This window comes from Corvus cornix, chromosome 1A (assembly GCF_000738735.6).
Source record: "Corvus cornix cornix isolate S_Up_H32 chromosome 1A, ASM73873v5, whole genome shotgun sequence".
Lineage (NCBI taxonomy): Eukaryota > Metazoa > Chordata > Aves > Passeriformes > Corvidae > Corvus > Corvus cornix.
The window spans coordinates 59,638,777-59,666,003 of record NC_047057.1 but is presented as its reverse complement, the minus strand read 5'-3'; the positions used below and the strand labels follow the sequence as shown (position 1 = coordinate 59,666,003).

Genomic DNA, 27,227 nt, shown 5'->3' with positions numbered 1-27,227 from the left:
CTGGCCCCGTGGAATCCCAGGATGGGTCAGGCTGGACGGGACCTCAGTGGGGCAGCTGGTGCCACCTCCCTGCTCCAGCAGGGCCATCCCAGAGCACAGGGCACAGGATTGTGTCCAGACTGTTCTGGAATATCCCCAGTGAGGGAGACTTCACACCCTCTCCGGGCAATCTGTGGAAGACGTTTTTCCTCCTGTCCAGGGGGAACTTCCTGGGATCAGTCCCTGCCCGTTCCTCTGGTGCCATGGCTGGGCCCCCAGAGCAGAGCCTGGGCCCTGCTCGGAGCCCTCCCTGCACACAGGGACACCCAGGGCTGAGGGCCCCTCTCAGCTGGGGCTCCTCTCCAGGCTGGACAGCCCCAGCTCCCTCAGACTTTCCAGTCCCTAAATCATCTCCGCAGCCTCCGCTGGACCCGCTCCAGGAGCTCCATGTCCCCCTTATCCTGAGGATGCCAGGACTGGACACGGGAGTGGCCGGATGCGGTCTCGAACCCGCGGTACCCCCGCTTGGCAGCGGGAGGGAGGCGCCGGCGCTGCCGCAAGGGGCAGTGGAGCGCCGAGCGCATCGATCGCGGCCGTCCATCCGTGCATCGGTGCTCGGCTCCCTGGGCAGCGCCCGCCCAGCCCTGCCCGTCCCCCGCCATTTCGCACCGGGACGGGAAGGGAAGGGACGCGGAGCGGGAAGGGAAAGGAGAGGAAAGGAAGGGACGCGACGCGGCGCGGGCACGGCGGGTGCCGGGAGCTCCCGCGGCACCGCCAGCCAGGTACCGCCTATCCCCACCCTCCCGAGCCGGGGCGACCCTCTTCCTTCCTTCGTTCCCCGCTTTCCCTTCGAGGTGGGAAGCGCAGCCGGCGCCCCGTTCCTCCCCCTCGCCGTTCCCCCTCCTGTCCCCCTTTCCCTCTCCTATCCCGTACCCCCGCTGCGCCCGCCGGCATCCCCCGGAGCCGCATTCCCGGTCCTTCCCGGCGGGAGGGGACAGGTGGCCAACGCCCTGCGGGACCCGGCTCTCGCCCGAGACATCCCCTACCCCTCCCTGAGCCCTCATGGATTTTTTTTTTTTCCCCTCACCCCTTCTCCCAGATCCTTAAACCCGGAAAGTTGGGGTGGCGCGGGCGCGGCGCTGGCGGGGGCAGAGGGAGCCGGGGCGGGGCGGGCGATGCCCCGGAGCCGCGGGGGTCCCGCAGGCACGGCTCGCCCGGCAACTAAAAATTAATAAAACCCACCCTAAACTGTGTAGGGGAAGCCACCGGGGGAAGCCCGTGCTCGCCCTGTCTCCTGTCCGGCCACGGGAGGCGCGTTCCCGGCTGTGAGCTTCATCCCGAGGGGCGCTGGGACGCCCCGGGAAACCCGGGCGGGCTCCGGGAGGCGCCGGGAGGAAGCAGCGGGGAGCTAAATCCCTGCACGGATTAATTCCCTGCACGAAATACTCTTTTGGCCTTTCCCGGAATTCAGTGCCTTTTAAATTTATTTAGTGTATTTTTTTTTTTTTTTTTTACTCATTCGTGTTTTTTTAATCTCTGTGTGACCGCTGCCTGTCGGCCGAGTGCCCGCTCTACATTCCCTGTGTGTGTAATATTTGAGGAACAGCATTCCCTCATCCCTTTTTGTCTTGTCTTGCAGGGAGGGAGCTGCTTCCCGGTAATAGTAGAGGATCCTGACGCTGAATGAGAAGGCACCGGCAGCATCCTCGTTAGTGGGAGCCCAGCTCTGCTTAATGTTGGTTTCTTTGTCATCAGGTCTGCTAAAAAATGACAGAGTATAAACTTGTGGTGGTTGGAGCTGGTGGTGTAGGCAAGAGCGCCTTGACAATACAGCTAATCCAGAACCACTTTGTGGATGAATATGACCCCACAATAGAGGTAAACACTTTCATCTCATACTTTTTGTGAGGGGAGATTATCAGTTAATAATGGTGCTTGTTTGCTTTTGGACACTTACCACAAGGACAAGGCTTTATAGTAAAAAGAGCTCAGAGATAATGGCCTGCATTGGAGGCAAAATTGCTGTGCTTCTTGATCTGGCTGTGGAACAACAGCTGCAGTAAAAAATTACTAGTTTTGAGCAATTAAAAGCGTGGTGTTAATTGCCATCAATCCTTGGGCAGTCTGGATGCGTGTGTTTAGGATCTCCATGACAAAGTATTTGCAAACTCACTTAAAAATGCATGGTGAAACTCTTCATAGCTTTGTGCAACCTCTTAAATTTGAGGTTTGTGACATTTTATTGAAAAATGTGACATTTTTCTTTTGAGTAGAAGGAAATCAGTGGTTGTGAAATGCCAGTCTTTCTTAGCTCCTATCGCTGGGATCTGTTTTACACAGTGAGAAATGTGACCTAGAATGTGAATGTGAATGAAGCAAAGATTGGGGCCTGTTTTGTTTTATTTTTTCTCTGTTTAAACACACCAGTGCATGCTTCCCTATCTAGAGAAGACGTTAGGAGATAGCTTCTGGAATGGATTCTTTGAAATACATGGCTCAGTACCTTAAAGTTTGAAATTGTATCTAAGCTTTAAAAGTTGTGCTGTTTTAAAGGTTTATAATGAGCAGGCAAGCTCTGCCTTCTAAATATAAGAAAAATACCGGTGTTGTCTGAAATCTCCTGTGGATCGTTGCATTTAATAACCTCAGACTCTATAAAAGGAGAAATGACACCATAACTTACCCCAGGTTTTTATGTTCCCAGCGCTGAAGCTCTGCATCTCATGACTTCATTTATATGTTTATCCAGCGAGGCACTTCCAGGCTCACTTGAAGGAATCACAGGGGTTTAAATCTGCGCTTAAAATGGAGACTTGGGAAGTGTGTAGGTAGTGATTTTCAGGGAGACACAAGCGAAAGGAGCCAGTGCCCTGAGGTGACAGAAATTTAGTGAGGGCCTGAGCCCAAACAGAGATGTGTTGAGGTTGTTTCACGTGCCTCTGTGTCGTCTTGTCTGTCTCTTGCATGGCCAAATAACATCTTGCTTGCAGAAGGTCTTGCAGACTAAACCTGTGCAGAAAACTGTGTTTGACTTCCACCAGCAGAGCAGCACTTTCAGTTACTAAGATAGGAAGTCTTACAACAGCAACCCCCAACACTCTTTAAAATCACACAAAACTTCCTAAGAGGAACAAGCCACTTGGGATTTTAGTTTTTCCTGCAAAAGGACCTTTGGAGGCTGTTGGTCTTTCATGTGTGTTCATAATTACCTGGGCTTCTCTTAGGTTAGAGGTGTGTTTAGGTGCTGTAGAAAGTGCTGTGCAGGTCCATCTTACAAGTTGTCACTGTGTAAACAGTTTAGGAACACAGAAACTTAAATGCCAGTATTCCTGGAGCACTCGAAGGATTTTACTGTTCAGCCAGCTGACTGATTTGAAGGACAACAAATACATTTTTAATGTAAAACAATAAAATGGAAATTCAGTTCCTTATAGAATGAACCTAAAAATCCCAGAACTGTGTCTTTTATTCATGGAATCATAGACTGGTTTGGGTTGGAGGGGACCTTAAAGATCATCATGTTCCATGAGCAGGGGCATCTTCCACTAAACCAGAGTGCTCCAAGCCCTGTCCAACCTGGCCTTGGACACTTCCAGGGATGGGGTAGCCACAAATTCAGTGGTCCAGAATCCATGTGTTCTTCTAAAAGAAAGACACCAAATTAATTCGTTGTGAAGCAACTTAATAGGTTTTGCCAGGGTTCACAGCTGTCACATGCAGCAGCAATAATTTCTGCTACTCTTAGAAGTTCCTGTCTACTAGGTCCCCTTATCTTGTAAATTCTGAGACCTTGAGGATGGAAACTGTATCTTCATCCTCCTGGTCACTGGCCTTGTGTGTGCTCATATGTGGGTAAGCAATAATTCAGTTCAAACAAGGGCAGGCCGTGATTTGGGGTGGCAAAAAAAAAAAAAAAAAAAATTGGATTAAATGCTCCGGTTCATGCTTGGACAGAATCCCACTTGGTTGAGAAGGGTTGTGTGATGGTGCTTCCTGTGTAGGTGCAATTGTGATGCTGATCAGAGAACAATAGCTGTGGAGTGGGTTTTAGACAGTATGAGGAGATAAGGCTAAAATTGCCTTGACTGGTAAACAATTAGGATAATTCAGTAGTGTCACTACTGTTGTTTGTCTCTTACTACTGTTTCTTTCATTGCCATACTCCTTTTCCCTGAAGATAATCAAGCTAAATATGTTGGGGTAGACAGAGAAGAAGATAGTTTAGTGTTTCTTGTCCATGGTATATTTCATAACTACACAGTTACTGAATAATTCTAAATATTTCCTGTGATTAACAGAATGAAACTCCACACTTGTAAAATTCTCATGTTGTGAAGACGTGATATGGAAAAAACACACTAATTACCTAATCACAGGTGCCTTTATGGTGTTAATTTTGCTGCTGGTTTTTTGGTGGAATAAACCTGGTGATTCAACAAATAACCTGGTTGGAAAATGTCAAGTTTCAGGGCCTGCTTGAGTGTTTTATTACTTAAATCCAAGCATAGCAGATGGCAGGGCAGGGAGAGGACTGAAAATGAATGTTTGGGTGGCTGCAGTTGTTCAGATCTCTGTGCTTTATGTGTGTTTCACAGTCCAGTACTTTATTTGAAGTAGATGTCCGAGCAAGGATTTATAGCCAAGTAATTTTAAGTGTTTTATTTTAAATTAAATGTGCAGTAACCATTGTAAATCTGGCCTGAGCAGTTGGGGCAGTGCCCTCTACCGGCCGAGGCTGGGTAAATCTTATGTGTGATCACTTGGATTTCTGTCCTTTTTAGCTCTTTTACACTTTCAGGACATTTCAGCCCTAAATATGTGTCGTCTTTTAAACGTCCCGGAGAAGGAGCAGCTTTCCTAGCTGCTTGTCAGAGGTTTTGAAATTGGATTAGCCAAATCCCTCAGCTGATTTAGGAATACTGATATTTAAGTCTGTGTTCTTAAATGACCGGTGCCCTTGTGAAACAAGCACCAATATTTAGTAATAGCTTAGTTTCAGGAGCTGTGATGTTTTAACATTAAATCTCTGGTATAATAGACTTTTGTGGAGTAATAATTACTTGCCTAGATGGGATTTATTAAGCACTGGGTTGTTTTGTTTTTTTTTTTTTAGCTAAATTCCATATGCAGTGTAGAGCTGAGATTTCATATCACATTTTCTTATCAGTGCTTGTGAGCAAATGGAATTATTCCTCTGCTAACATAATTCTTGCTGTTTTCTCTGGCTTGCGAAGGGCCAATAAAAGCATATTAAGTGATCAGTGAAATTTTTAAAAGTTACATAGATATGCTGAGTCTGTATGCTGGGGAAAAACTGGAATTTCACATTTGAAGCTGGGTAGGAATTAGGAATTAATCTTCTAGTTTGCATTATTTCTAGTTTGCATTTTGTTTTTACTTATCAGTGACAAATGTGATTTCAGGTTTGATGTTTTGCAAGGGGGAGAGGAAAAAAGGCCGAAAATAAAAATATTTATTATTTCACTTGTCTGGAAATCATAAGCTTCAGTTTTCTCTCCCACATCTTTCTTTTCCTTCTGCCTCAAATCCCCTCACTAGGTAGTCACAAAGTTTTTCTCCCCAGAAGTGGCAAAGCAACTTAGCACCTCAGAATAGTAATTCTTGTATCTGTGCTGTGCTTTTTGCTGGTGCATCTTTGCTGCTGCTGCTAACATGGTAGGCAGTTCTTTTCTCTTAAAAATGATCTTCTTTGATGAAAATTACTTAAAGCTTTTTAGAGCTCGGTTGAGGGGAATTTCTTTCCCTTTGAAGTCCTTAGGATGGAAAGGAATAGTACAGGCTTTTCAAGAACTGCTTTTCATATTTTTGAACCGGCAGTCAAATTGCAAGAAGAGAAAATGAAATGTTTGTAAATATGTCTGGTATAATGATAGAACTTCTGCTAAGTACTGTGATAAAGGTATCTTGGACATGGAGGATCTGCTCTTGAATAGAAGTGTTGGAATGAAGATGCATCCTTAGGTTTTGGGGGTTTTTTGTAATTTTTTTTCCACTTTAAGCAGCAAGATAGAATATTAATTTTATTTTAAAACACATTGGAGCTTGTGTATTTCTCAGCTGTATCAATATTTAAACATGCCTTATAAGTTTCTAAAGTAACTTACCCACTTCTTACCTGAACACTGAATTTCCACTTCTGTGAAATAAATAGTTCCAAAATCATATTGGATGCAAACTTTTATCTTTAAGATAAACAGTCAATATTGTTTTATCTGATATTGTGAGCCTGGATTTAAGAGTAAATGTGAGATTCCAGAGTTGGTTTAGTTTAAGATACTGATTCTATACAATTACCTCCTGCTTGTTTCTTAGCATAAGCAGCAGGAAAGAAGAGAGCCTTTTGTAAAATTACAAATTGATAGGAAGTGCCTAATAGTAGGTATACTGTGCCCTAAAATGGATGCAAGGGAAGGAAGGTTGTTCTGAATTCACCTTGCAGCTGGCTAAAATTGCAATTTTAATTCTTTAATTCCCTTCCCAGTAGCTTAGGTTCACTCCTGTATAGTGTCAGATAGAACAGAGCAGCAATGTTGGGTTAATCTCTAGCTAAGGAAGATGAAAGGTGATAGTAGGAGCTTGTGTTCATATCTGTTATTTGTTACAAGAGCTGCTTATTGGGAATAATTCATGGTGCTGGTTGATGACACCTTTCCCAAGCTCATTGCCGTGGCTTTATTTCAAGCACAGAGGTGTTCACAAAAGTTATTGGGCATGTAATGCTCACCTTCTTACTGCTAAAGCTGTGTACTCATAGAGGCCTAGCACCAAAATAGAGATGTAATACAATCTGGCTGGTGGGACTCTGTACAGATTTTAGCCACTTGAGTCAGTGACCTGAAAGCTTTGATTCGATAGCATTGAAATAATTTGTTCTGACATCTCCATGAACCAACCCATCAGGGTTTTAAGATGGCTCTGTTGGTCTGTCCTGGCTAAAAAGCTTGAATTTCAAATGTATCAGGTCAACTTTGATAACATAACAGATAGCATTATAAACACCTGCTCAGGCATACAACACAGATTTCCTGTCCCAAATACTGAAGGCTTTTTATTCTTCTCTTCCTTCTCAGTGGCATAGATTTTTGGAGTTGTCTTACTTGTGTGTTCTTTCTGGCTTATTATTTTGTGTGTTCTTGTGGCATAGAATGAGGGTAAATTGTAATTTTAAAAAAAGTTAGTAGATTGAGTAAGGTTAAGCACAGTCAAACCTTTTTAGTCATTCTTATTGCTAGTAAATAATTTGATTGTCTCCATATTTACTGATGTTCAAAACCTTACCTGTTTGTGGTTAACCAAGGTGTATTTTTTCCTAGGATTCCTACAGGAAGCAAGTAGTAATTGATGGAGAAACCTGTCTCTTGGATATTCTTGATACAGCAGGTCAAGAAGAATACAGTGCAATGAGGGACCAATATATGAGAACAGGGGAAGGCTTCCTGTGTGTGTTTGCCATAAACAATACAAAGTCTTTTGAAGATATTCACCATTATAGGTGTGTATATGAAGAGATAATCAACCAGCTCTTGTGTTAGGTGTGCAGGGGGCTTGTTCTTCCTCGGGATAATTTAGTGATCTCTCATGAAATAGGGAAAATCTGAAAATTAACAATACTGCAACTTATTTGTGCATCTGTTACCTGGAATTTTGGGTAATCTGAAAATGTCTCGCTCATAAATGAGGTGTAAACTAATGTGACTTAGTATTCCAAGTCAAGACTTACCCAAAGATAAATTCTGTCCATTCCATTGATAAAATTGTTTGCTAAGATGGAAAAACTGAAACTGTTGAGATTATACAGACAGTAATGTCAATTGCTGGTTTTGTTAGGGACTGGAGGGGGAAGTGCCTGGGGAATGTTGTGAGAAGAGTAACCTGTGTGAGCCCTGAGGCCTGAGAAGGACAGACACACAACACCAGAGCTCCTAAATGACACTAGAAAGCAACCTCTTACTATTTTCTTCATAATATCTTTTTAAAAATAATTATTTAAGAATTCCAACTCATGCTTTCTTTGTCAAGTACACTAATCTAGAAATAGAAGCAGTTTCTGGTGATGACTATAGCAGATCATTTATAACTTGGTACCTTACTGTTATCCTGAATTCTCCCTGGGTATTCTATTAGAAGCCAATGCAATTCCCACCAAAGATCACTGAGTTAATCAGCATCAGCCTAAGGTTAGTCCCAAACACAAGTTAATCTATCCACAGTTAGGCATTTCTAATAATTAATAGTATCACAGATGGGTTTCTTGTGGTTTTAGAGGAAGAAGGGAAAAAGGCAAAAAAGATGTTGGTGTAAGGGGAAGGAGGAGCGCAGAGGTTTTTCTGAGGAATTTTTTTTAAAGAGTGTTGCAGGTTTGCATAAGAAGACCTTCACAGTTTATTTCAAAGAGTGTTGGGAGTTGAGTGCTGGAATTCCTTCTGTGCATTGGCAGACCTGTGGGTGACCTTCCAGGCTTGAAGCTGAACAATCATAAAGAGCTGGAAACAGTGTCTATATTAAGGAACACACTGCTAGATTATTTGGGAAGGCAAAAGTAATGAAATTAATGATTTTTATTCAAGATTCTTCACAAGTACATGTAACATCTTCCAAGATGCTTTCTAACTAGTGCTTGGAAGGATTTTCTTACCAAATTTCTCTCTGTAGAGAGCCAGACCAGTTGTCTTCAAAGTTTCAAACCCCCTGTCTAAATGCAGAATTTTTAGTGCTGTCTTTAGTTAAAGAACAAAATAAAATCACAGCCTCCCCCACAAAACCAAACCAAAATCAAGACAGCAGACAAAGAGCTTTTGGCAGTGTTTTGGCAAATTAATTTAATATTATGAGTGTTGAATATGAGAGGTAAGTAGTAAGATTCATACCAGAGCTTGTTAAGCTTATTCTGGTATTAGCTGCTAAAAAGTAAAAAAAAAAAATTTAAAAACCCCAGTGTAATGTCATTAACACCTGTAGTAGTTTGCAAAATACCAGGCGGTTGGTTGGTTGGTTTGTTTTTGTTTAGTAAGATGCTAAATTTGATGGTGACAGGATTGGTCAGTTTATTTTAGTGGCTTCCAACAGTGCATGTGCAGTAAATTAACATAAGGAATGATGTTGGACTCTGTTAATTGAATGTTTCAGCTGTTTTAAAGTCTACCATATAGACTATTAATACTTGTTAAATGCAATCTTTTCTTTTTCTTTGTTTTTAGGGAACAAATAAAGAGAGTTAAAGACTCAGAAGATGTCCCAATGGTGCTCGTAGGAAACAAATGTGATTTGCCTTCCAGAACAGTAGACACAAAACAAGCTCAGGATTTAGCAAGAAGTTACGGAATTCCTTTCATTGAAACATCAGCAAAGACAAGACAGGTAAAGCTCAAAACCTCCCAGATGCAAAGGCAGAGCTCTCGCCTGAATTACCATAGTGTTAATTATTCCAGGCATTGACATTTGCTTGGTCATCTCAATGGATGCATTTCTGCAGATTGGAAATCTTTGGGGTGTCTCTTCTTTCTGTCAACTTGCTCGTAATTGGTAATTGTTTATTGATGAGTGATTGATTGGCTTCAACTGGGCAGACTCAGTGAGACCTGGCCTACTGTTGCTCTCCTCTGTCAGGTGGTTGCAGCATTCTCAACCTTGTGAGAGGTTTTAGTAGAATAAAAGCACTTCTGCTTAGAGGTGAATGCTTTTTTTCCCCTCAGCAAGAGGATTAAACAGACAAGCAGCTAATTAGTTTCTTCTGGTTCAGGTGTTTTCATTAATAACAAAGCAATTTTTCCTTGAGGCATTGATTCTCTAATTAGGGGGGCATGCTTGATACGCCTAAGCAATTGGCCGTAAGGCTCTTTCTGAAATTCCTGAATTAGTTGTTTGTGTAAAATGATACTTTCCTTAAGACTTTAGAGCTCAGTGTTGGTTTATTGTAGCCCACTGGTCTTTCAGTGCTTCTCTGGGGGTGTGTGAGGACTCAGGTGACAGAGTGGCACATCTGAGCTTTCAGGAGAAGAGCAACTCTACAGATAGAGGTGGAACTGGTTCAGTACTTCTGGAAGAAAGCAATCTTTTAAAAAAATGCTGGTTGGTGGTTTCTCTTTAAAGAGCAAAGATTTTACTGTCATTACAAATTAGATCAGGCCTGAGTGGCTTCTACTCTGCATAATCAGAAGTGTTATGTGCAGGTTGTGAATCAGGAGTTCAGGGGGTAAATAAGGGCAGAATGCTGCAGTTTGAGTAACTGCTCAGAATTTTGAAAGAGATCCAGCTACATCACTTGGCAGAATTTCCTCATAGCTTTGTAAGGCATTTTTGGATCTGAGAAATGAATATTTTGTTAGTGCAAATTTGCTCCACCCACCCAAATTTTTGACAAGTTGAAACCTGGGCTAATTAGTAAAACTTCACACAGCAATGCTAACTTCTGGCAACAAAGAAAGTCTCTGTTAGGTAGGATTAAAAAAACCAAAGCAGAATTACCAAACTTGAATGACTGAGAATAAATTAGGCCACACGAGTGCCCTGAAGAAGGGGGCATATAAGTGGACTGAATAGTGACAGCAGCTTTGTTTGGAAGGTGCTGTATTAGTGGCTGTCATGGAGATGGGAGAGTGAAAAAATAACTGAAATTACATTTAAGGTTTGAAATAATAGAAGTGTCGTACTAACATCTAGATTTTACTTTGTTCAGTCTGTCTTACAGAGCATCAGGCTTTGTTGGGGAAATACTCCTTTTGCATAGCTATTTTAATGGGGAAATGCTCCTTTTGCATAGCTATTTCAATTAAAAGGGATATTTTAAAATAAAGATGCCCAATAGACTGTTTAGAGTCTGTTTCTAAACCTGGATTCTAAAAGTTGGCACCACTAGGGATGGCTGCTGATTCTTTCCCAGTGCTGTTCAGAGCATGTTGTGCTATGAATTTCCTTCCTATGATGCCGTATAAATAAAGTATTTTTGAGAAGCAAAAAGGGGCATTGGAGAAAGAACTGGAATTTAACTATAGCAAGAGGAACTAAATATTAGTGTCTGAGATTGTACATACATGGGCATGTATGTGCATAGAATGATTTTTCAGCCACACTGTCATATATATAAATATATATATACACACACACTTTCTTTAAAAGTAATTTTAAGTTAGGGGATTCAAACCATTTTGTGAGCTGCATATGGCCCATGGGCTATAGTTTTATTCACTCTTTGTCTAAAAGTCAATATAGGAATAAAACTCTGGTCCTCTCTGTCCTCATGGAGAACTTCCAAGTATGAACAGATGCAGCTAGTGGTCTTCTGGAGTCTGTGGGCAGTTTGCCATGAATGTTTAGAAGAACCTTCTTTTCCATTCCTGTCCTCACCTTCCACCACATGGAAACATCATCACTAACGCCCTGCTGAAAAGCACCATTTTCTTGCCTCTGCCCTTTCCTGTGCCCAGTTCTGCTGGAGCTCAGAGGGAATCAGGAATGTTTCTGTAGAAGGAAACAGGGAAGGTGGAAATGGGAAGTAGTTGTCAGAGTAGACTTTTTTGATTTCCAAGACACTTTTTTAAGAGGATGGCATTGCATGCTCATGCAGGATGATGTCTTAGTTCAACTAAGTTTTTAAGATTTCCAAAAATTCAAAGGCAAGGACAGAAAAGAGAAGAATATTGAAATGGAGTACAGAAATAGGTTGTTCTAAAGGTTAGTGTGTTTGGGTTTTGACTGAGAATAAAGATGCAAACTTTAACTCGCTGCAGGAAGATTGTGTTTTAAGCCAAATCCTTCTGTGAATTTTCATACAAATCATTGAATTCTTCAGTGAAACCTTGCCTTAGTGGACCCTACAACTTCGGTATAAGGCTACAGATTACTACTATTTTTAATTAGACCATTGACTGAAATTAATATCATGTAATTTATGAAAAACAGTGATAATCCTGTTTCTGAATGTAAACAAGTGGCAGTGCTGGTGGTTTCGTAAGGCCATGCAGTTACTCATCCTTTCACAATCCCTGTGGAGAAGGGAATGAATGGCTTAGGTTTATTTTGATTGCTGCTTTTGCTTTTCTCTGTTTGACATAAGCTTTATATTCAAGTTCTTCCCTGTCTATGAGCATGTAGCTCCCAATATTATCAATAATATCAATGAGAGATGAGGGACAAACTTGATTTATCCCCACCAAGGCTGCATCCCCCATTCTTTACTGGGCTTCCCTTTGCCTGGAAGTTACACAGGGTAAGGCCAAACCACCCCAGTGTGGTTTGACTGTATGGCTTTGTTTCCCTTGGAACATTGCAGCTTTCCTTCTGGTATTGGATTCACAGGAAAAGCAGATAAATGGGCATTATTGCAAGCACAGTAAAGGATTTCCCAAAGTTTGAGGTCTCATTATTGAGAATATATGCTTAAACACACTTTTAAAGTGTGGAATGAAGAAGTTGACCTAAATCACCAGGATGCTGTTCAAAAAGCATTTTGGTTATTTCAGCTGTCTGATGTGCAGTGGGTTAGGCCCCAACCTTGTGATGAAAGTAAGTTGAGAACCTGTGCCTGGTCTGGTGAAGTAACTGGGGCAGTATTTACAGAAATTCATTGCTAGATCTCAGTTAAAATTCATGGCTAACTGATAACTTAGTTTGCTTTTTTAGGGGTTTGTCATATCTGTTTAATGATACTGTATCACTCCAAGCCATTTTTAATCCAGTTCTTGCATACAGGTTTCATGTTAAAGCCTTGTTTTCAATTAGTTGGTCAGACTTTACACTGGGGGTTGAGTTTTTTCATGTCACTTGTCTGTTGTAAAGTAGAAGTTTTCTGGAACAGCTTAGTCCTCCCCCAAGGACAAAACTCCAAGGAAAGAAAGTTTTGGTTGCTTTAGGAGATCGGCTGTGATAAAGTGTTTGACGATGGACACAGAAAGCCTTGACAACCCAAAACTGAACGTTCATTAGGTTCCTTTAATGCTCCAGAAGTGGAACTTGTGAAAATTCCTGCTTGGGATACTTTGTGTTTGAAACAGCCTTTCTTTGCACATAGTCATATTTTAAATGGAGTGTTTGGCTGTCATTCAGGAGGCAAAGGCACCTCAAAAACATTGCCTCAATGTCCTGAGTTCCTTGGGCTGTTTAGATTTTGAAGTTTTTAATAACTGCCAAAGGTATTTTTGCTTCCAGCTCTGACAGCTAAAAGAACTGGTTAATCCCATGTTACATATATGGTCATTGCTTATTGAAGGAAAAAATACTAGAGAGTCTTAAATTGGTATTAAAAAGACTTAAGTTTATAGGATTGGCATCTGGCTCTTCAAAATGTCACTTTGTGCTAATGATATAAGCAAATATGTGTCTGTACAGATTTTCTTTCAGAATAATCTCTTTCAGCAGGGTTCATAAGACTATTCTTGGTGGTGGCAGTAACAGCAATTTCTTTTCTCGTTCTGTTTCTCTCCATCTCTCTGCATTGCTAAAGCAAATTACAGCTCCTGCTGGTGATGGGAAAGTTGGCAATAAATGTTGACTCAAGAATTGTTACCTATTTTTCACGTGAAAGCTCCATAATCAAATTACATCTTTCTACTGCAAAACAGTAGATGTGCAAAAATGTTGATTCTTGTACAGCCTGTACTTTGGCACATAGCAGCTGATCAATGTTTGCTGTTTCCACTTAAGAAAGAAACTTCCATTCCTTCCAGAAAAACATGGAAGTATGAGCTTTACTTGGATTTTGCCTGTTTTTAGTGGCTTTCTTTACATTTTGCAACCTGTCAGACCTGGAATGTAAGACTTGGCCGTACTTTCCTACATCCTAGGAGGGCACATTATGTATATACAGGGAAATACAATCCAAGAAATAAATCTAATTAATTTAATCTTCAAATTGAAGAGGCTGTAGTTCAGAAGAACCCTCAGATAAGCAGCAGTGTGTTAAAAATGAATGTTTAATGTGATAAGCTGTGGCACAGGTAATTCAAAATGGCTCAGTAACTGTGGCAGTAAATGGTGGCTGGTTTTTGTTATTCAGTGCATAATATGAAGATGAATTGGAGAGAAAGTTTATGGAAAATCTGCCAAATAAAAGCCCAGACTGTCCACTGGTAGTAATAAGTTTTGGTGGTTAAGTGGTTGTGCTGCTTACCACAATCATCAGTCCGTTCTGGTTTTATTTTCAAATGATGAGTTGGTATTAAATTCACAACCCTGTTGATCTGATTGAGGAGACAAGTACTGAGATTGATAGTAAGGCAGAGGAGAGATTTGCTCTCTCCTTAAAAAGCTGCAGTAGAACATTTTTCATCTTGTTCTAGTAAGAACATCCTCATAGATTGATTTAAATTCTTAAATTTATGCAGAGATGCACTAATTTTGAAATATTATAACTTAGAGCTGGTGCTCTATCTCTTTATATTGTATTTCGTTAAAGATGTCTTCAGTCTCCATATATTTATTTTTTTTAATGCTTGTGGTGTCATATCCAAGTGGCCTAAATGCAGATCTGCAGAAAAATAAGGTGTGAGACCAGAGAAGTAAAACATGTAGCTCTGTGTCATCCCTGCAACACCTGAGGAGCGTTTCTGCAGCAGATTAAAATTGGAGCAGCAGAACTTCACATACAGTTTGCATTTAATTATTGTTATGGGACCCTCGAGGTTGCTGAGTGTGGCCCAGAGGAACAGATCAGGTGTGTCTTGTTGATGTAACCAAGCTCTTAAAGATGATAATAATGAATATTTGCTGACATGGCTCACCTATCACTTTGACTAAATTTGATAGCATAGTCCTTGCTTTTTAAAGTAAGTAGCTTTAAAAACAACACTGCCCCAAATTTAGTACTTTTGAAAATTTTATTTCTTTATGACCACTTACAAAATCACCTGGAGGGACTTTTGAATACTTTGTTAGCTTGAGCCACGGATTTTTGCAAAGTTCCCCTTCTTATCTAAAGAACAGAACATAAAGGAGCTTGCTTTTCTTTGCCCAGACAGTAACATGTTCTCACTTTGGCTCAAAACTGCAAGTGGGTGGTTTAACTATGTGTGTTTATAAGCACCCCCCAGTTCACAGTCTAATAAGGTTTTGTGCCTCCTGAATACATCCATGCCTACAGAAATGTGGGAATAGATTAAGTAACACAAGCAGTATCATTTTCAGCAATGGAAGAAAAGAAGTCTTACTCTTTTTTTTGGCCCAGTGTTACCATGCAAAGAAGAAAAGCAGGGCTTGAAGCGTAGATATTCACAATAATTGGTAATCAATAAATGTTGAATTAAGCTTGAATTAAGAAGTATTTATCAAGCAGCAGATGAGCAAGCTCAGCATTTTAAATACATAAATGAAGCTCCATATACTTCTCTCAAGTAAAGCTCATAATTTCAGTGGTTTTGTTGTGGTTTTTTCCCCTTCCATGGGTGTCCCAGTTTGTCTCAATCATTAACAAGGTGATTTTTAAGGAGTTGTGTTTTACAATGCAGAGAGTGGAGGATGCTTTTTATACATTGGTGCGAGAGATCCGACAGTACAGAGTGAAAAAAATCAGCAAAGAAGAAAAGACTCCAGGGTGCGTGAAAATTAAAAAATGCCTTGTAATGTGACAGGGTAAGTTTGTAATGTAACAGGGTAAGTGTTGCAAATCACTTGCCAAATAAAACTGATTGAGGGTGTCTTGCCAATCAGACTTTTTGTGGCTAATCAATGACATAATTGCAGATATAAAACTAATCACATTTCAGTGTCCTGAATATGGATTTGCTTTGTTTCATGGGGTTTTGATAAATGGATCAACAAGAAGTCATTATTGCATATTGAATTCTCCAGTTGGGAAATGGAGGCACCGTTCTGAGTGGGAAGAAGTTAGGAGGAAGGAGTTTTATTAGGAATATATTGCAGATGCTGTTGAAGTGAATATTGGCTGAATCTTCAGGCTGATGAAGAAGTTAGGAGGAAGGAGTTTTATTAGGAATATATTGCAGATGCTGTTGAAGTGAATATTGGCTGAATCTTCAGGCTGATGAACTGAGGGGAGAAGTTTATGACATTTGTAGTCCTCCTCAGATGCAAAAATAGGAGGTTCCTAATCCAGCAAAACAGTGTTTGGCTGGTGTACAGGATTTTTTAATTCTCAGGTCCTTCCTTATGCCATGCTGGTTTTTTGTTCTTCCCCAGCTTAAAAACTTTACCCTTACCATTTCTAGAAAGCCATTAGGGTTTTTTTTTGTCAACCGTAATGCTACGAGTGATCCAGATTTGGACAAAGTAAGGTTTCACCTTTTTTTGAGAGCCTTTACAAGAGGTGGGGGTTAAGCAACAGTGAAGGAACACTGGAGGAGAGAGGGGACTAAACCAAAACCAACAAGAAAGCACCAGAAAAGCCCAATACTCAAATTCTCATAAAATCATTTTTTTATCTATATATTTCACTGTAAGAAAAAAGGAAGGAGGTGAGGACAGAAGAAACTGATACGGAAGAAGTGCTTGTCTAAATTACTTCCAGGGCTTTTTGAACAAACCATTGGAGCAGCTCCTTGCAGTTATTCCTATCCCATTAATTCTTCACCTCTTACTGCACCAGTGCAGACAGTGGGTTGTTACTCATTACATACTTGTCCAACTGGAGGATGACCTGAAATATCCATTGTGTAAAAGAAAAACTGTTCATTTTTCAAGGTGTGTGTTTGTACTTCAGAGTATTTGCCAGAGAAATAGTAGAATTTGGGTGGTATCCTCCAGAGATTGTCACATTTTGGGAATGTTCCTTTCAGTGAGGGAGTTTTATTTTTCTTTCTGGGGGAGAATTTTGATTCATAGCAGTTTTTACTAGATCTGCTCAGGCTTATTAGTTTCAGCTTTTAAGTGATGAATGACTGCTCAGAGGTAATTATTTAGTTTGGATTTTTTTCTAAAGAAACTGGTGGAGTTCCCATCCCTGGAGATGTTCAGGAAATGACTGGATGTGGCACTTAATGCCGTGACTTAGTTGACACGGTGGTGATCAGTCAGAGGTTGGACTTGATGCTCTTGGAAGTCTTTTCCAACCTTAATTATATGATTCAATCACTTTGTGATGCTCTTTGCATCACAGGTTTCCTGCAGGAAACTGGAAACTTCAGTCACGAAGCTCCCCAGTCTTGCATCCAAGTATCACTAAAATTGATGCCATCAAAACACCTTCTTTTATCATTCCCCTTGCTATCAAAAACAACAAAGAGAAGCTGGGCAAGATGACTTTTGATGAGAGCAATAGGAATTAAATTGCTTAAGCCCTGTAGCCTTCTGGAAACCAACTTTGCAGTTACTTCGTGTGTTACTGATGTAACCATACCACAAAGTAGAATTTATTCTTTTTATACTGGGACTTGAAAGATTCTAAGTTCTGTCTGCTTTCCCTTCCTGTCGGGAGAATGAGAATAGGATGGTGGGAATTGTGGTTTTCAGTGGAAGGATTTTTTTTTTGCAGATTGTAAGGTTCTTTTTTATGTCTCAGTGAACACATGCTTGCTTTCTACCAGCTTCCTGCTTTCTTTCTGGTGATGTCCAAGAAAAGTATCTTTTGGGAGTTTTGCACCTTGTTTTTTTTTTTCTTCCCGTGAGGGAAGTCTGTTGTCAGCAGTGGATATTATTGAGTTTTGGATGTTTGTTGTTTTCTTTTTTTCCCTGCACCCTATTTGCAACATAGTCTTGGATCAAAGGCTCTAGAACTTCAGGAGCCCACTTAGGGAAGGAATCATTTGTCTTTATCCCCAAGTGAATTCTACATGGTATTGATAGGCATTTCAGCAACTTTGTATTTAGGGAGTTAAGCTGGAGGAAGCATATTCCAAAATTAGTATGGCACAGCTGTAGTTCAGTAGTGATTTGAGTGGAATGAGACGTCTGACATTTAAACCAGCCTGGCTTGTATTACTTTCCAGTCAGTAAAAAAATGTATTATTTCAGTCTGATGTGTAGTAGGTGGCTAAGGAGAGCAGCACCTGATGGTGGGAGCCTTACAGCTGGGATTTTAGACTTCAAAAATACTCATTGTAACACAGATTGCAATGATAGTATTCTGTGAATAATCAAGTTGGATGGTTCAGAGTATTTTTCTCCCTCTTGGAATATTGTTTATCTTCTTGTTGCCAGTGGATGCCTTCTTAAGTTATATTAATCTTGCACAAGGAAACTGAAAACTTCAACTACCCAGACTGCCATGAACTGCTGATGCTTTCCGAGAGTTTAATTCCTTTGGCTGTTACACAGTAAAGCAGAAGGAACAGAACATCTTTTGCTCCATTTGTAATTTCCAGCTAGCAGGGAGAAATTTCCAAAACTCCATGTGAAATCCTAAGAAGAACTGTTTTTGTGAAAGCACCAGATTTTTTAAATAAAAAGCACACCACAAGCAGACATCTAGGTAATGTAATTCAGGTTGAGCTGGGTTAATAGGGAAAAGTTTAAATTAGAAAAGTTCTGTATTTGAATTTAAAAATGCCTAAATTCTTGAGTCAAAGTGCAGTTTGTCGGTTTCCCTCCATAGTACTACAGAGGTGTAAAGATAACTTCTGTTCCTCCTGACTGATACATGTGTGTATGTATATATGCATTATACATTAAAAAAATATTAAAAAGAACTCCTACAATTTAGAACCTGTTTAATGGTTATTTTTCGGGCTGGGATTTTAAGGAATTCCAAATTCCTTATGAATTTGGTGTTTGTTATTGCCAGCCAGGTTTGTTGCCCAGTCTCATGCATGCTTTTGTGGTCATGCAGGGACATCTCCAGACTTCTGTAAAGCTGTGGGACCACGTGGGGCTCCAAAAGCAAACTTGTAGCCAGGAGCAGGCTGTTTCTGTGGGTTCAGTTCTGCTGTTTCTGTTCCCTCCGCCCTTTGGAAGAACAAGGCCCAGGAGCAAGGCCTGCCAGTGCACCTTTAGTGAGGCTCTGGGGTTTAGTTCTGAGCCTGCACAGGGAATTGTGAGTTTCTAATCTGAGCCTGGATTTAAAGCTCTCGTTCAGTGCATTTTAACTTCCCCCAAAGGCTTGCACACAATAAGTGCATTGTCAGAGGGAGGAAGGTCAGCTGCCTGCAGTCCCTTCCTACTGAAAGCTGACTGGAAAGGTTGGCAGCCTTTGATCTCACAGTATTGATGCCTTCAGGGACCTTCTGGAGGCAGAGTATCCACTACTCACATTTCAAATTTAATGGGCAGGCTGAAAAGTGAAAGACCTCCCCTTTACCTTGTGTTCTCCACTTGTAACTCACAAATGGTCTAAGCACAGTTTTGTATGTCATGTTCTATTAATGACCTGAATTGAAGACAAATTGTGGCAGGACCAAACATAATCAATAATTAGTGAGGCTTGGTCTGCAGAGGTGTCAATGCAAGGATGAAAGCCAAGTCAGTTCTGTAACCTGGTCTAGCGAGAAGTGTCCCTGCCCACAGCAGGGGATTGGAAGGAGATGATCTTTAACATCCCTTCCTACCCAAACCATTCTATGATTCTATGTTGCAACGTGCTGCATTTAAAAGATCATCCTTTTACTAGGTAGACTAAAAATGTCAGCCTTGATTGGGACATCATGTGTTTAAAGTTTCATTATAGTATCTGGGTATTACTTTGTTCAAGTTATTTTCTCTGCATTTATTTTAAAACAAGTTTAATGAGGGAGGGTTGCTCGTTTGAAGACTTAAATTGCAGCTTTTAAGTGTGTCTCATTTGAAGGCACCAACTGAAAGCCAGTTCTGAAAGGTGGTTCTATAAGGCAGTGTGAACAGTATTGTAGAAGAACATTGGGCAGGGGTTGTTCTTACATGGTTCTTGTGTTTTAGGAATGAAACTGTTGTTTTGTCTGTTCTGATAGATTCTTAGTGCTGTCCTCCTCCTTCTTAATACTGAAACCTGCAGTGGAATCATGAAATGTTGCTACTTCTATACCATTTCTCTACTTGAACATTGCTAAATATTCGCTTTGTGCATTAATGCTGAAGCTGTTAGCAAAATACACTAGTTCTCTCTAAAGTAATACCAAGTATTTTTAATTTTCCATAAACTAATGAGTGACATGACCTTTTTGCAGAAATAAGGCTATTCTCCCACTAGGCATGCTGCATCAATTTTATATTGGTCAATAATGCCTCCAAATGTAGAACAAGTTGTTTGCAAGGTCTTGGAATATGCAAAAATGTGCTATTTATATTGGGAGATACACTGCCAAGGGCTTTGAACATCAGTTGTGTGTAAATGTTTTATGAACTTGAAGGTTTTAAGTACATTTAACTGTACTGAGTGCTGCTTTTTAAGTGACGCTATTTCACACCTCCCTGTTGTTTGGACTTTGCATATTAAGTTTCATCACCACTTGGAGTTTGGCTGAAACAGTAATGAATTCGATTATTTTTGGCTTTTTGTTTTTTTCAGAGTTCACTTTCAGTTCTTTACTGAAATAGGCACAGAGGAGGAAATGCAGAGTCTCATTTTTTTTTTGGCAACTTGAAGGAAAACTTGTGTGGCTGAATTTCTAGTGATGCATTTGGCTGCTTTGATACAGTAATATTTCTCATCTATCTAAAAGATATAAGGAGTAAGGCAGCAAAGAATCAAGAAAATTTTCATCTTAATGATTTTATAAGTGCCTGTACTCAAATTATTAAATGTAAAGGTATACTGACAACATGGGCACTTTAGTGGGATTTGAAGCAACCTGAGAGCAAGGCCATAAATTGTTTCACATAAGTAAGTTGTAACAAAGTACATTGTACAACATTGTACTTGGTAGTGGTCCATATCAGGCTTGTGGATATGCTGGTCTCTTTTGATCAGAGTTAATTTTGGTCAGCTGTAATTACCCCTGAAAATAATGAAACGCTACTCAGTGTGAACAAACTTCAGCTTTTGTGTCTGTAGCTTAAGTCTTGGAGCCATGGAGATTTTAAGTGACTATATAGCACCAGAGAGAATGTGTTCCAAGTGTCCTTATCTTTCAAAGTTGACTAGAATGATTTATCAAATAACTTATCATTGGGACATGGGATTGATTTGATTGATTTGCATGTGTAAAGATTATAAAACTGTGGTGCGATTAATACACCAGTGTGCCTGAGAAATGATCTGAATATGTGGATTAGCCATATTATGTCTTTGGTACTGAATTATTGGTACAAATATTAGAATTCACATTCCAGAGCTGCATATAGATAGTTAAAGCATAAATAAAGATAGTTATTAATGCCTCACAACTTCTCTGTGAGGGTGGTGAGCCCTGGCACAGGTTGCCCAGAGAAGCTGTGGCTGCCCCAGCCCTGGCAGTGCCCAAGGCCAGGCTGGATGGGGCTCTGAGCAAGCTGGAGCAGTGGAAAGCATTGGGATTGGAACTGGAGGACCTCTAAGGTTCCTTCCACCCCAGGCCATTCTATGATTCTATGATAATACATACTTACAACCTAATTGTGAGGTATTATTGCCTAAATACACACTCTGTATGTGATACTTTACTAGCTCGAGGTGGGGCAAGGTGTGCTCTTGGAGACAGAGAAGAGGGCAGCACACACTTTCTTACCTTCCTTCCCACATCAGCAATGGCGTTTCACCTGTGGGGCACCTGTGTGTAACCTGCAGGATGCCCTAAGCCCAGTTTAGGAACAGCTGAGTAATAGGGCAGTGGGTGTCAGCTCCTGCTGGCACCAAAGCAGTTCCCTCAGGTGGTTGTGTCAGTGCTGCTCAGAATTCCAGAGAGGAACAGGATTAATCCTGCAGCCAGTATTCATTGTTCAAAGGATGGCAGGTAGGCAGCAAAATGTGCTGATGGAGCCCCCCTCACGTGGCCAGGGAAGGACACAGGCAGTACCTCAGCAAGCCTCTGAGTCTGAACCTGATCCTAATTTGTATCTTTCTGTATCTTTTCAGGGTGTTGATGATGCCTTCTACACATTAGTTCGAGAAATCAGAAAACACAAAGAGAAGATGAGCAAAGATGGTAAAAAGAAGAAAAAGAAGACAAAGACAAAGTGTATAATTATGTAAATACAATTTATCCTTATTCTTAAGAAGTACTGAAGTAATTTTGTACATTACACTAAATTATTAGCATTTGTTTTAGCATTACTTTACTTTCTGCTTCATGATCCTGTTAGCTTTACCTGAATGCTTGTTTTAAATGACAGTGGAAACTTCATTCCTCTTAAAGTGCCAGTATTCTTCGACTGTTGGTTCTTGAACTAGCAATGCCTGTGAAAATTAAAAAAAAAAAAAAAAGGAACAAAAAACCAAAACAAAAAAAAACCCCACACAAAAAACCTGAGAACTGTCTTAGGACTCTTTGGTGCATGCACAGTTGCTAACTTCCTATTTTTCTTACTGATTGTGAACTTCTGTTCTGTGTGCAAAGCAAACAAATGATTCTCTACACATTTTAACATCCCCTCTAAATTTTTGGGTTTATAAATTTGGTTGGGAAAAAGGACTAGTTAGCAAAAGAAACTTTCATTTCAGCCTTTCCTTAATTTTAGACTGATTGCAATAGAGAGAGACCAGAAGCCTTTATAGTCTTCCTGTAGATTTTGCTTCTAGGCATCTAGTCTTGTAGCATTTCAGATCAACTTTAATGAATGTAAAGAGAAAACTTTCAAAAAAAAAATTCACTGCAATTTGTCATGGTCGCTCCTTAAATACTCTATTTTTTCTATAAAAAATTAAAAAAAAAGAAAAAAATTTAAAGTACAACAATGCACACCTGGCAATGGAAAAAGTAAAAGTTCTAATTAGGTTGATTTGCTATTGTTAATGCATTGCTTTAAGAGCTTCACTGACTTTTTGTGTCTGAAGAGCAAGGTGAAATCCCTCTGTGTCAAAGCTTTGAGTAGATTTGTGCAGGGTCAGGATTTCACCCTGAGTGTCCCTAGGAAATACTAGAATGCCTTAACAGAGAAGTTGATTCAAATTCTTAGGTTAATTCATACATGGACCCAGAATTTACCGTAAGAATTAAATCAGAATCAATCCTAAAATACATAGTGGAGTAAAACCATCCTTTTTCTTTTTTTACCCCAAAGAGTGGCATAAAATATTTCCAGATGCCCATTTTTCAAAATAGGGGAGAAATTTTAAATTCTAGCAACATCAAATGAGTGAATGAACAAGTTGAATTTAGCTGCTTCATGCAAATAATTTGGAAATCCACTATGCCATGGAAATGGTGTGGAATTTGCACAATCTGTCAGCATAGAACATGGTTTCCAGAGTCAGTGTTGTTTGTGTGATGTCTGTGAAGTACTGATTCAATGGTTGGTGAGTGGCATTCCAGTGTCTAGACTGTCATGAAGCTACACCAAGAGTTTAATGTTGTCTTTCTCTGTGATTAAGTTCTCTTGTGATTTTTGTTCTTCCCTTCCCACTCCCCCCCCACCTTTTTTTTTTTTCTGATTGGAATTAATGCAGGATTTTTGCAGGAGCTTTTCCTTTTTGGTACTGCAGTAGCCTCGATATCCACTAAAGTATGAGCCAGTAGTTGCAGTGTTTCCAAAAGTTCCTGGTGTTTCCCTGTAAATGTGGAGTTGTTTGTTTCAGGAGAACTTTGGTCCCTGAAGGTGCACTTCTTCACAGGAGCTGACTCAGCTGCAGAGTGACACTGGAAGGTGTGACTCTGGTGTCCCCAAAAAACAGAACACAAGACATTGAAGTAGGATAGTTCAGGACACTGGAAAACTTGGAACAGGGAATAGCAGCATTGCCCTAACCTGAGGTATTCCATGGAAATTTTACACAGGTATGTAAAAATTGCACTGTGTAACTTGGACCATTTCTGTAAAAAGTATTACTTTGCTTGTACAAAAAAAATATCAGAGTGACTGTTGTAGGTGGAGAGCTGCAAAGCTGGCAGGGAACACGGAGTGTCTGGATTGCTCCATGTTCTTTAATTTCATTGTGTCTGGGAGAAATCAGGCCTTTCCCTGCCTGTGCCTCCCCATTCCCATCCTTCACCAAAATCCAGTCCCCTCCACTCCTCTCAGCTTCAACATGAAATGTAGTTATGAAATACTCTGAAAAACAGTAACAGGAGAACTGAATTTATACTGTCAGGACCAATAAGGAGTAAGAACAGATTCTTAATGTCACAAAATATTTCAGAGCTTCCAAGGTTAAAAGGTGTTGGAGACAGTTATTTGCACATTTTATACACTCTTGATTATACATGAAGAACGTAGCAAAAGTGGGCTGTAAGCCTTGAGCAAATGGAAGTAATTTTAAGGTTACTTTAATTTTGGTAACTGAGTCACACTGCATGTCAAATTAGGGCTGGTCTAAAATGCTGATGTTAATTTAACTAAAAGCTGTTCAGGAGAATTTGTAGCTGAAATGTCTCATTCATCAAAGTGGATTTATATAGCTCTACTATAAAGCTATATATGAACCAGTGTTGGGTCTTTTCAGCGGAAGTGAGCTGTAGCTGCCAGTCTAATTTAGTACAAAATCCATTTAGATTAGCCCTTATTTACTTGAAAAAAAACCCCAACCCAACCCCATCCTTGCCACTGTTGTGCAGTTTTGTCTTCCTGTTTGTTGAGATTGGTGAAGCATGTTGGATTGCAGCTTGCACAAGTTGCTCCATCATCACTGCCCTGCCCTGTTTGAGATGCTTCCACAGAACATCCCTGGGTGCTGTGTGTCCTGAGAGCAGCTCCTGAGCGAGCTTCGGAGTCACTGCCCACGTCACCACGTCAGACTGCCATGTGTCAGGGAGTAACACCTTCTTGCAGTAGCTTTATGTAACTCCGCTAAAAACCTGGATCGTTGGTTTGCTCCAGAAGGAATTATTCTGACCAGCTTCATTGCCCTGAAAAGTTTTTGCTAATTTTTTGCTGTGTGGGCTTTGTTACAGTAACAGGATAATGGGTAAATACTGACACACACAATCTTCTGCTCTTGTCTAGACTGAAGCAATACAATTATTATCTTCGAAGACCATCAAACTGTAAAACAAATCATTGTGTCTCAAGTTTACATAAAGCTACATAGATGGTAAATCTTTCCTAACATTTCTTTATTCCACTGTCTTGTGTTTTCATGTTGAAAATACTTCTGCTTTTTCCTCTTGAGTGCCAACTTCTTACTAGAATGACTTCTTAATGTAATATGTTTACCTGGAATGTATTTTAACTATTTTTGTATAGTGTAAACTGAAACATGCACATTTTGTACATTGTGCTTTATTTGATGTGGAACATATGCAGTGTGATCCAGTTTTTCCATAATTTGGTTGTGTGACCTAGGAATGTTGGTCATGCCAGACATTAAGTTAAAAAACGGGAAAAAAAAAAAAAAAGACCACTGTTTGTTTTAAAATTTTTAATGTTTTTAGGAGTATGTGCTGTGAGGTGATCTGGAATTTGTCATTTTTTTGTCAAACTGTACTGCTCCTATTTATTGTAATGTAATAAAAAATAGTTATTGTGAGCGTCTGTCCCAGTGTCCTTCTCCTCCGCAAGAATTTCAGGTAACAGAGCATCCCACGAATTCTGTGTGCTTGGCAGTTGCTCTCCATTCTTTCCTGTACTTCTGCTGGTGCTGCCTGTCACAGAGCTGCTGTCCTTGCCCCCCTTGGTGTCCCTGTCTCTGAGAGGGGCAGCTGCTCAGAGCAGGTGGAAGTGCACAGGAGCTCAGTTGATGAGGAAGGAATTTTTCTTATCAGTGTGGTGGTAGAAACTGGAGCACGTGCATTTCATCACAAGGTACTGTACTCTGCCATCACTTCTTAAATTCTGTCCTAGAATTCTGTGAGGGTGGTGCTGCATCCCCCCCTCCCTCCTCCTCAGGCCTCTGTGATCTCAGAAATGCTCATCAGGCCTCAGCCTTAACAAGCAGCACTTGGGCTGAGCTCCTCTGGAGCTCATCAGGAACAGTTCCCAGGAATTGGTGCTGTCTGAGGAGCTCCTGCTTTGTAACCAACAGCCTTGGAAACTTATTTTGCCTGCCTGAAGAACACCCCCAGTGGAACAGCATTTTTGCTTTCGAAATTTCAAAGGAAGTTACCGACCTGGATTGTGGTCAGGATGGAAAACGGCTGTGCCTAAACCCACCTCTCTTGTGACCCTATAAAGAGTGCCTGAGTGAGGGCCTCAGAGCTCTCCTGGACTGCAGTGGGCAGTGATCAGAAGTCTCCCTCTGTGTGGGGCCTCTCAGAGCCAGTGAACTCTTGTTTGCTGTATTTGGAGGACCAGCAGAGACAAGAGCGTGGAATGATGCTCCCTTTGCTTGAGGCTCAACCTTTCAGCCACTGAGGATGCAAAGGTATCCAAGGTAAGTGCTTCAGTGAATTCCAGGTGAATTTTATACCTTGTACATACTCCTTTAGGACTGTGTGTGTGGATATGCTACAGAAAATGTACAATGGATAGTGCTCTCAGAGATTCTAAGTACTGTAGATTTGCAAGTAACTCAGGCCTATGAGAGAGTTATAGGAAGTTCTGTTGTGCTTACAGGAAATTCTACATGTCTTTAGTTAAATTGTTTTAAATTAAGGATTAAGTGCTGTTAAGTGCTGTTAAACCTTCACACACAAACCACTGGTCAGATGTGGGGCTCAGTTTAGCAAGGGGTTCCACTCTGAACTTTGTGACTCAATGGGAGCATCTCCTTTATTCCTTTTATCCTTTTCCATCCTTACCCCTTCTGTATCCCCATCCTCCAGAGAGATAAGTTTTGGTTGATTTTGGTTTTTGATTGATTGATTGTAGATTTTAGTTTGCTTTTTCTCTGTGTGCTTTGACCACTAGTAAACAGTGGAGTGAACCTTGTGAATGGACTTTGTCACACTTCCACTTTATTACAAACCCGGGTTTGCTGATGCCTTTGCTGGCAATTCTTTGAGTGACCTTAAAACACTCCTTAGTGACAGTGTGAAGACTTGCCACTGCCAACAGCACTACTGCAGTGATTCCTTACCTATATTTCAAAGATTATTTCTCTCTCCAGTGTCATTTAGTTGGTGGAACACCAACCAACCCTACAGAGTATCAGCTCTGACACAAGTGTGAGTCGAGCCAAGGCCTACAGAGACAGTGTGGAGCAAACAGCCATGTCCAAACTTCTCTTCCAGGGGCAAAGATCAAGTTTTCTCTTCCTGCTGCAGCAGTTACAGAACAGCAGAAATCAGCAGTAGCAGGAATTGTCTTCAGGGCCCAAATGCTTAAAGCACTGTTGTTCAAACTCGCCCCTTTCCAGTTGTCTCCCTGATACAGTAAGGTGGTACCTCTGCAATTTGAGCACATGAGGTTAAAAGCTTTAAAAA

General features: G+C 40.7%; 1 protein-coding gene across 3 annotated transcripts; it reads left to right on the top strand.

Annotated features, from left to right (window-relative positions):
- Positions 1–608: 608 nt before the first annotated feature.
- KRAS (KRAS proto-oncogene, GTPase) lies at positions 609–25,394 on the top strand. 3 transcript variants are annotated; one of them, XM_039571367.1, is made up of 5 exons: positions 609–761; positions 1,735–1,857; positions 7,314–7,492; positions 9,198–9,357; positions 15,438–15,677. In XM_039571367.1, the coding sequence occupies exons 2-5, from the start codon at positions 1,747–1,749 to the stop codon at positions 15,555–15,557; spliced, it is 570 nt and encodes a 189-aa protein (XP_039427301.1). In that variant the 5' UTR covers positions 609–761; positions 1,735–1,746; the 3' UTR covers positions 15,558–15,677. The 3 variants fall into 3 exon arrangements, with proteins under 3 accessions (XP_039427301.1, XP_039427300.1, XP_039427302.1); XM_039571366.1 differs by having other exon boundaries at positions 610–761; positions 1,619–1,857; positions 15,438–15,606; XM_039571368.1 differs by lacking the exon at positions 15,438–15,677 and adding an exon at positions 21,848–25,394 and having other exon boundaries at positions 617–761; positions 1,619–1,857.
- The last annotated feature ends 1,833 nt before the right edge of the window (positions 25,395–27,227 follow it).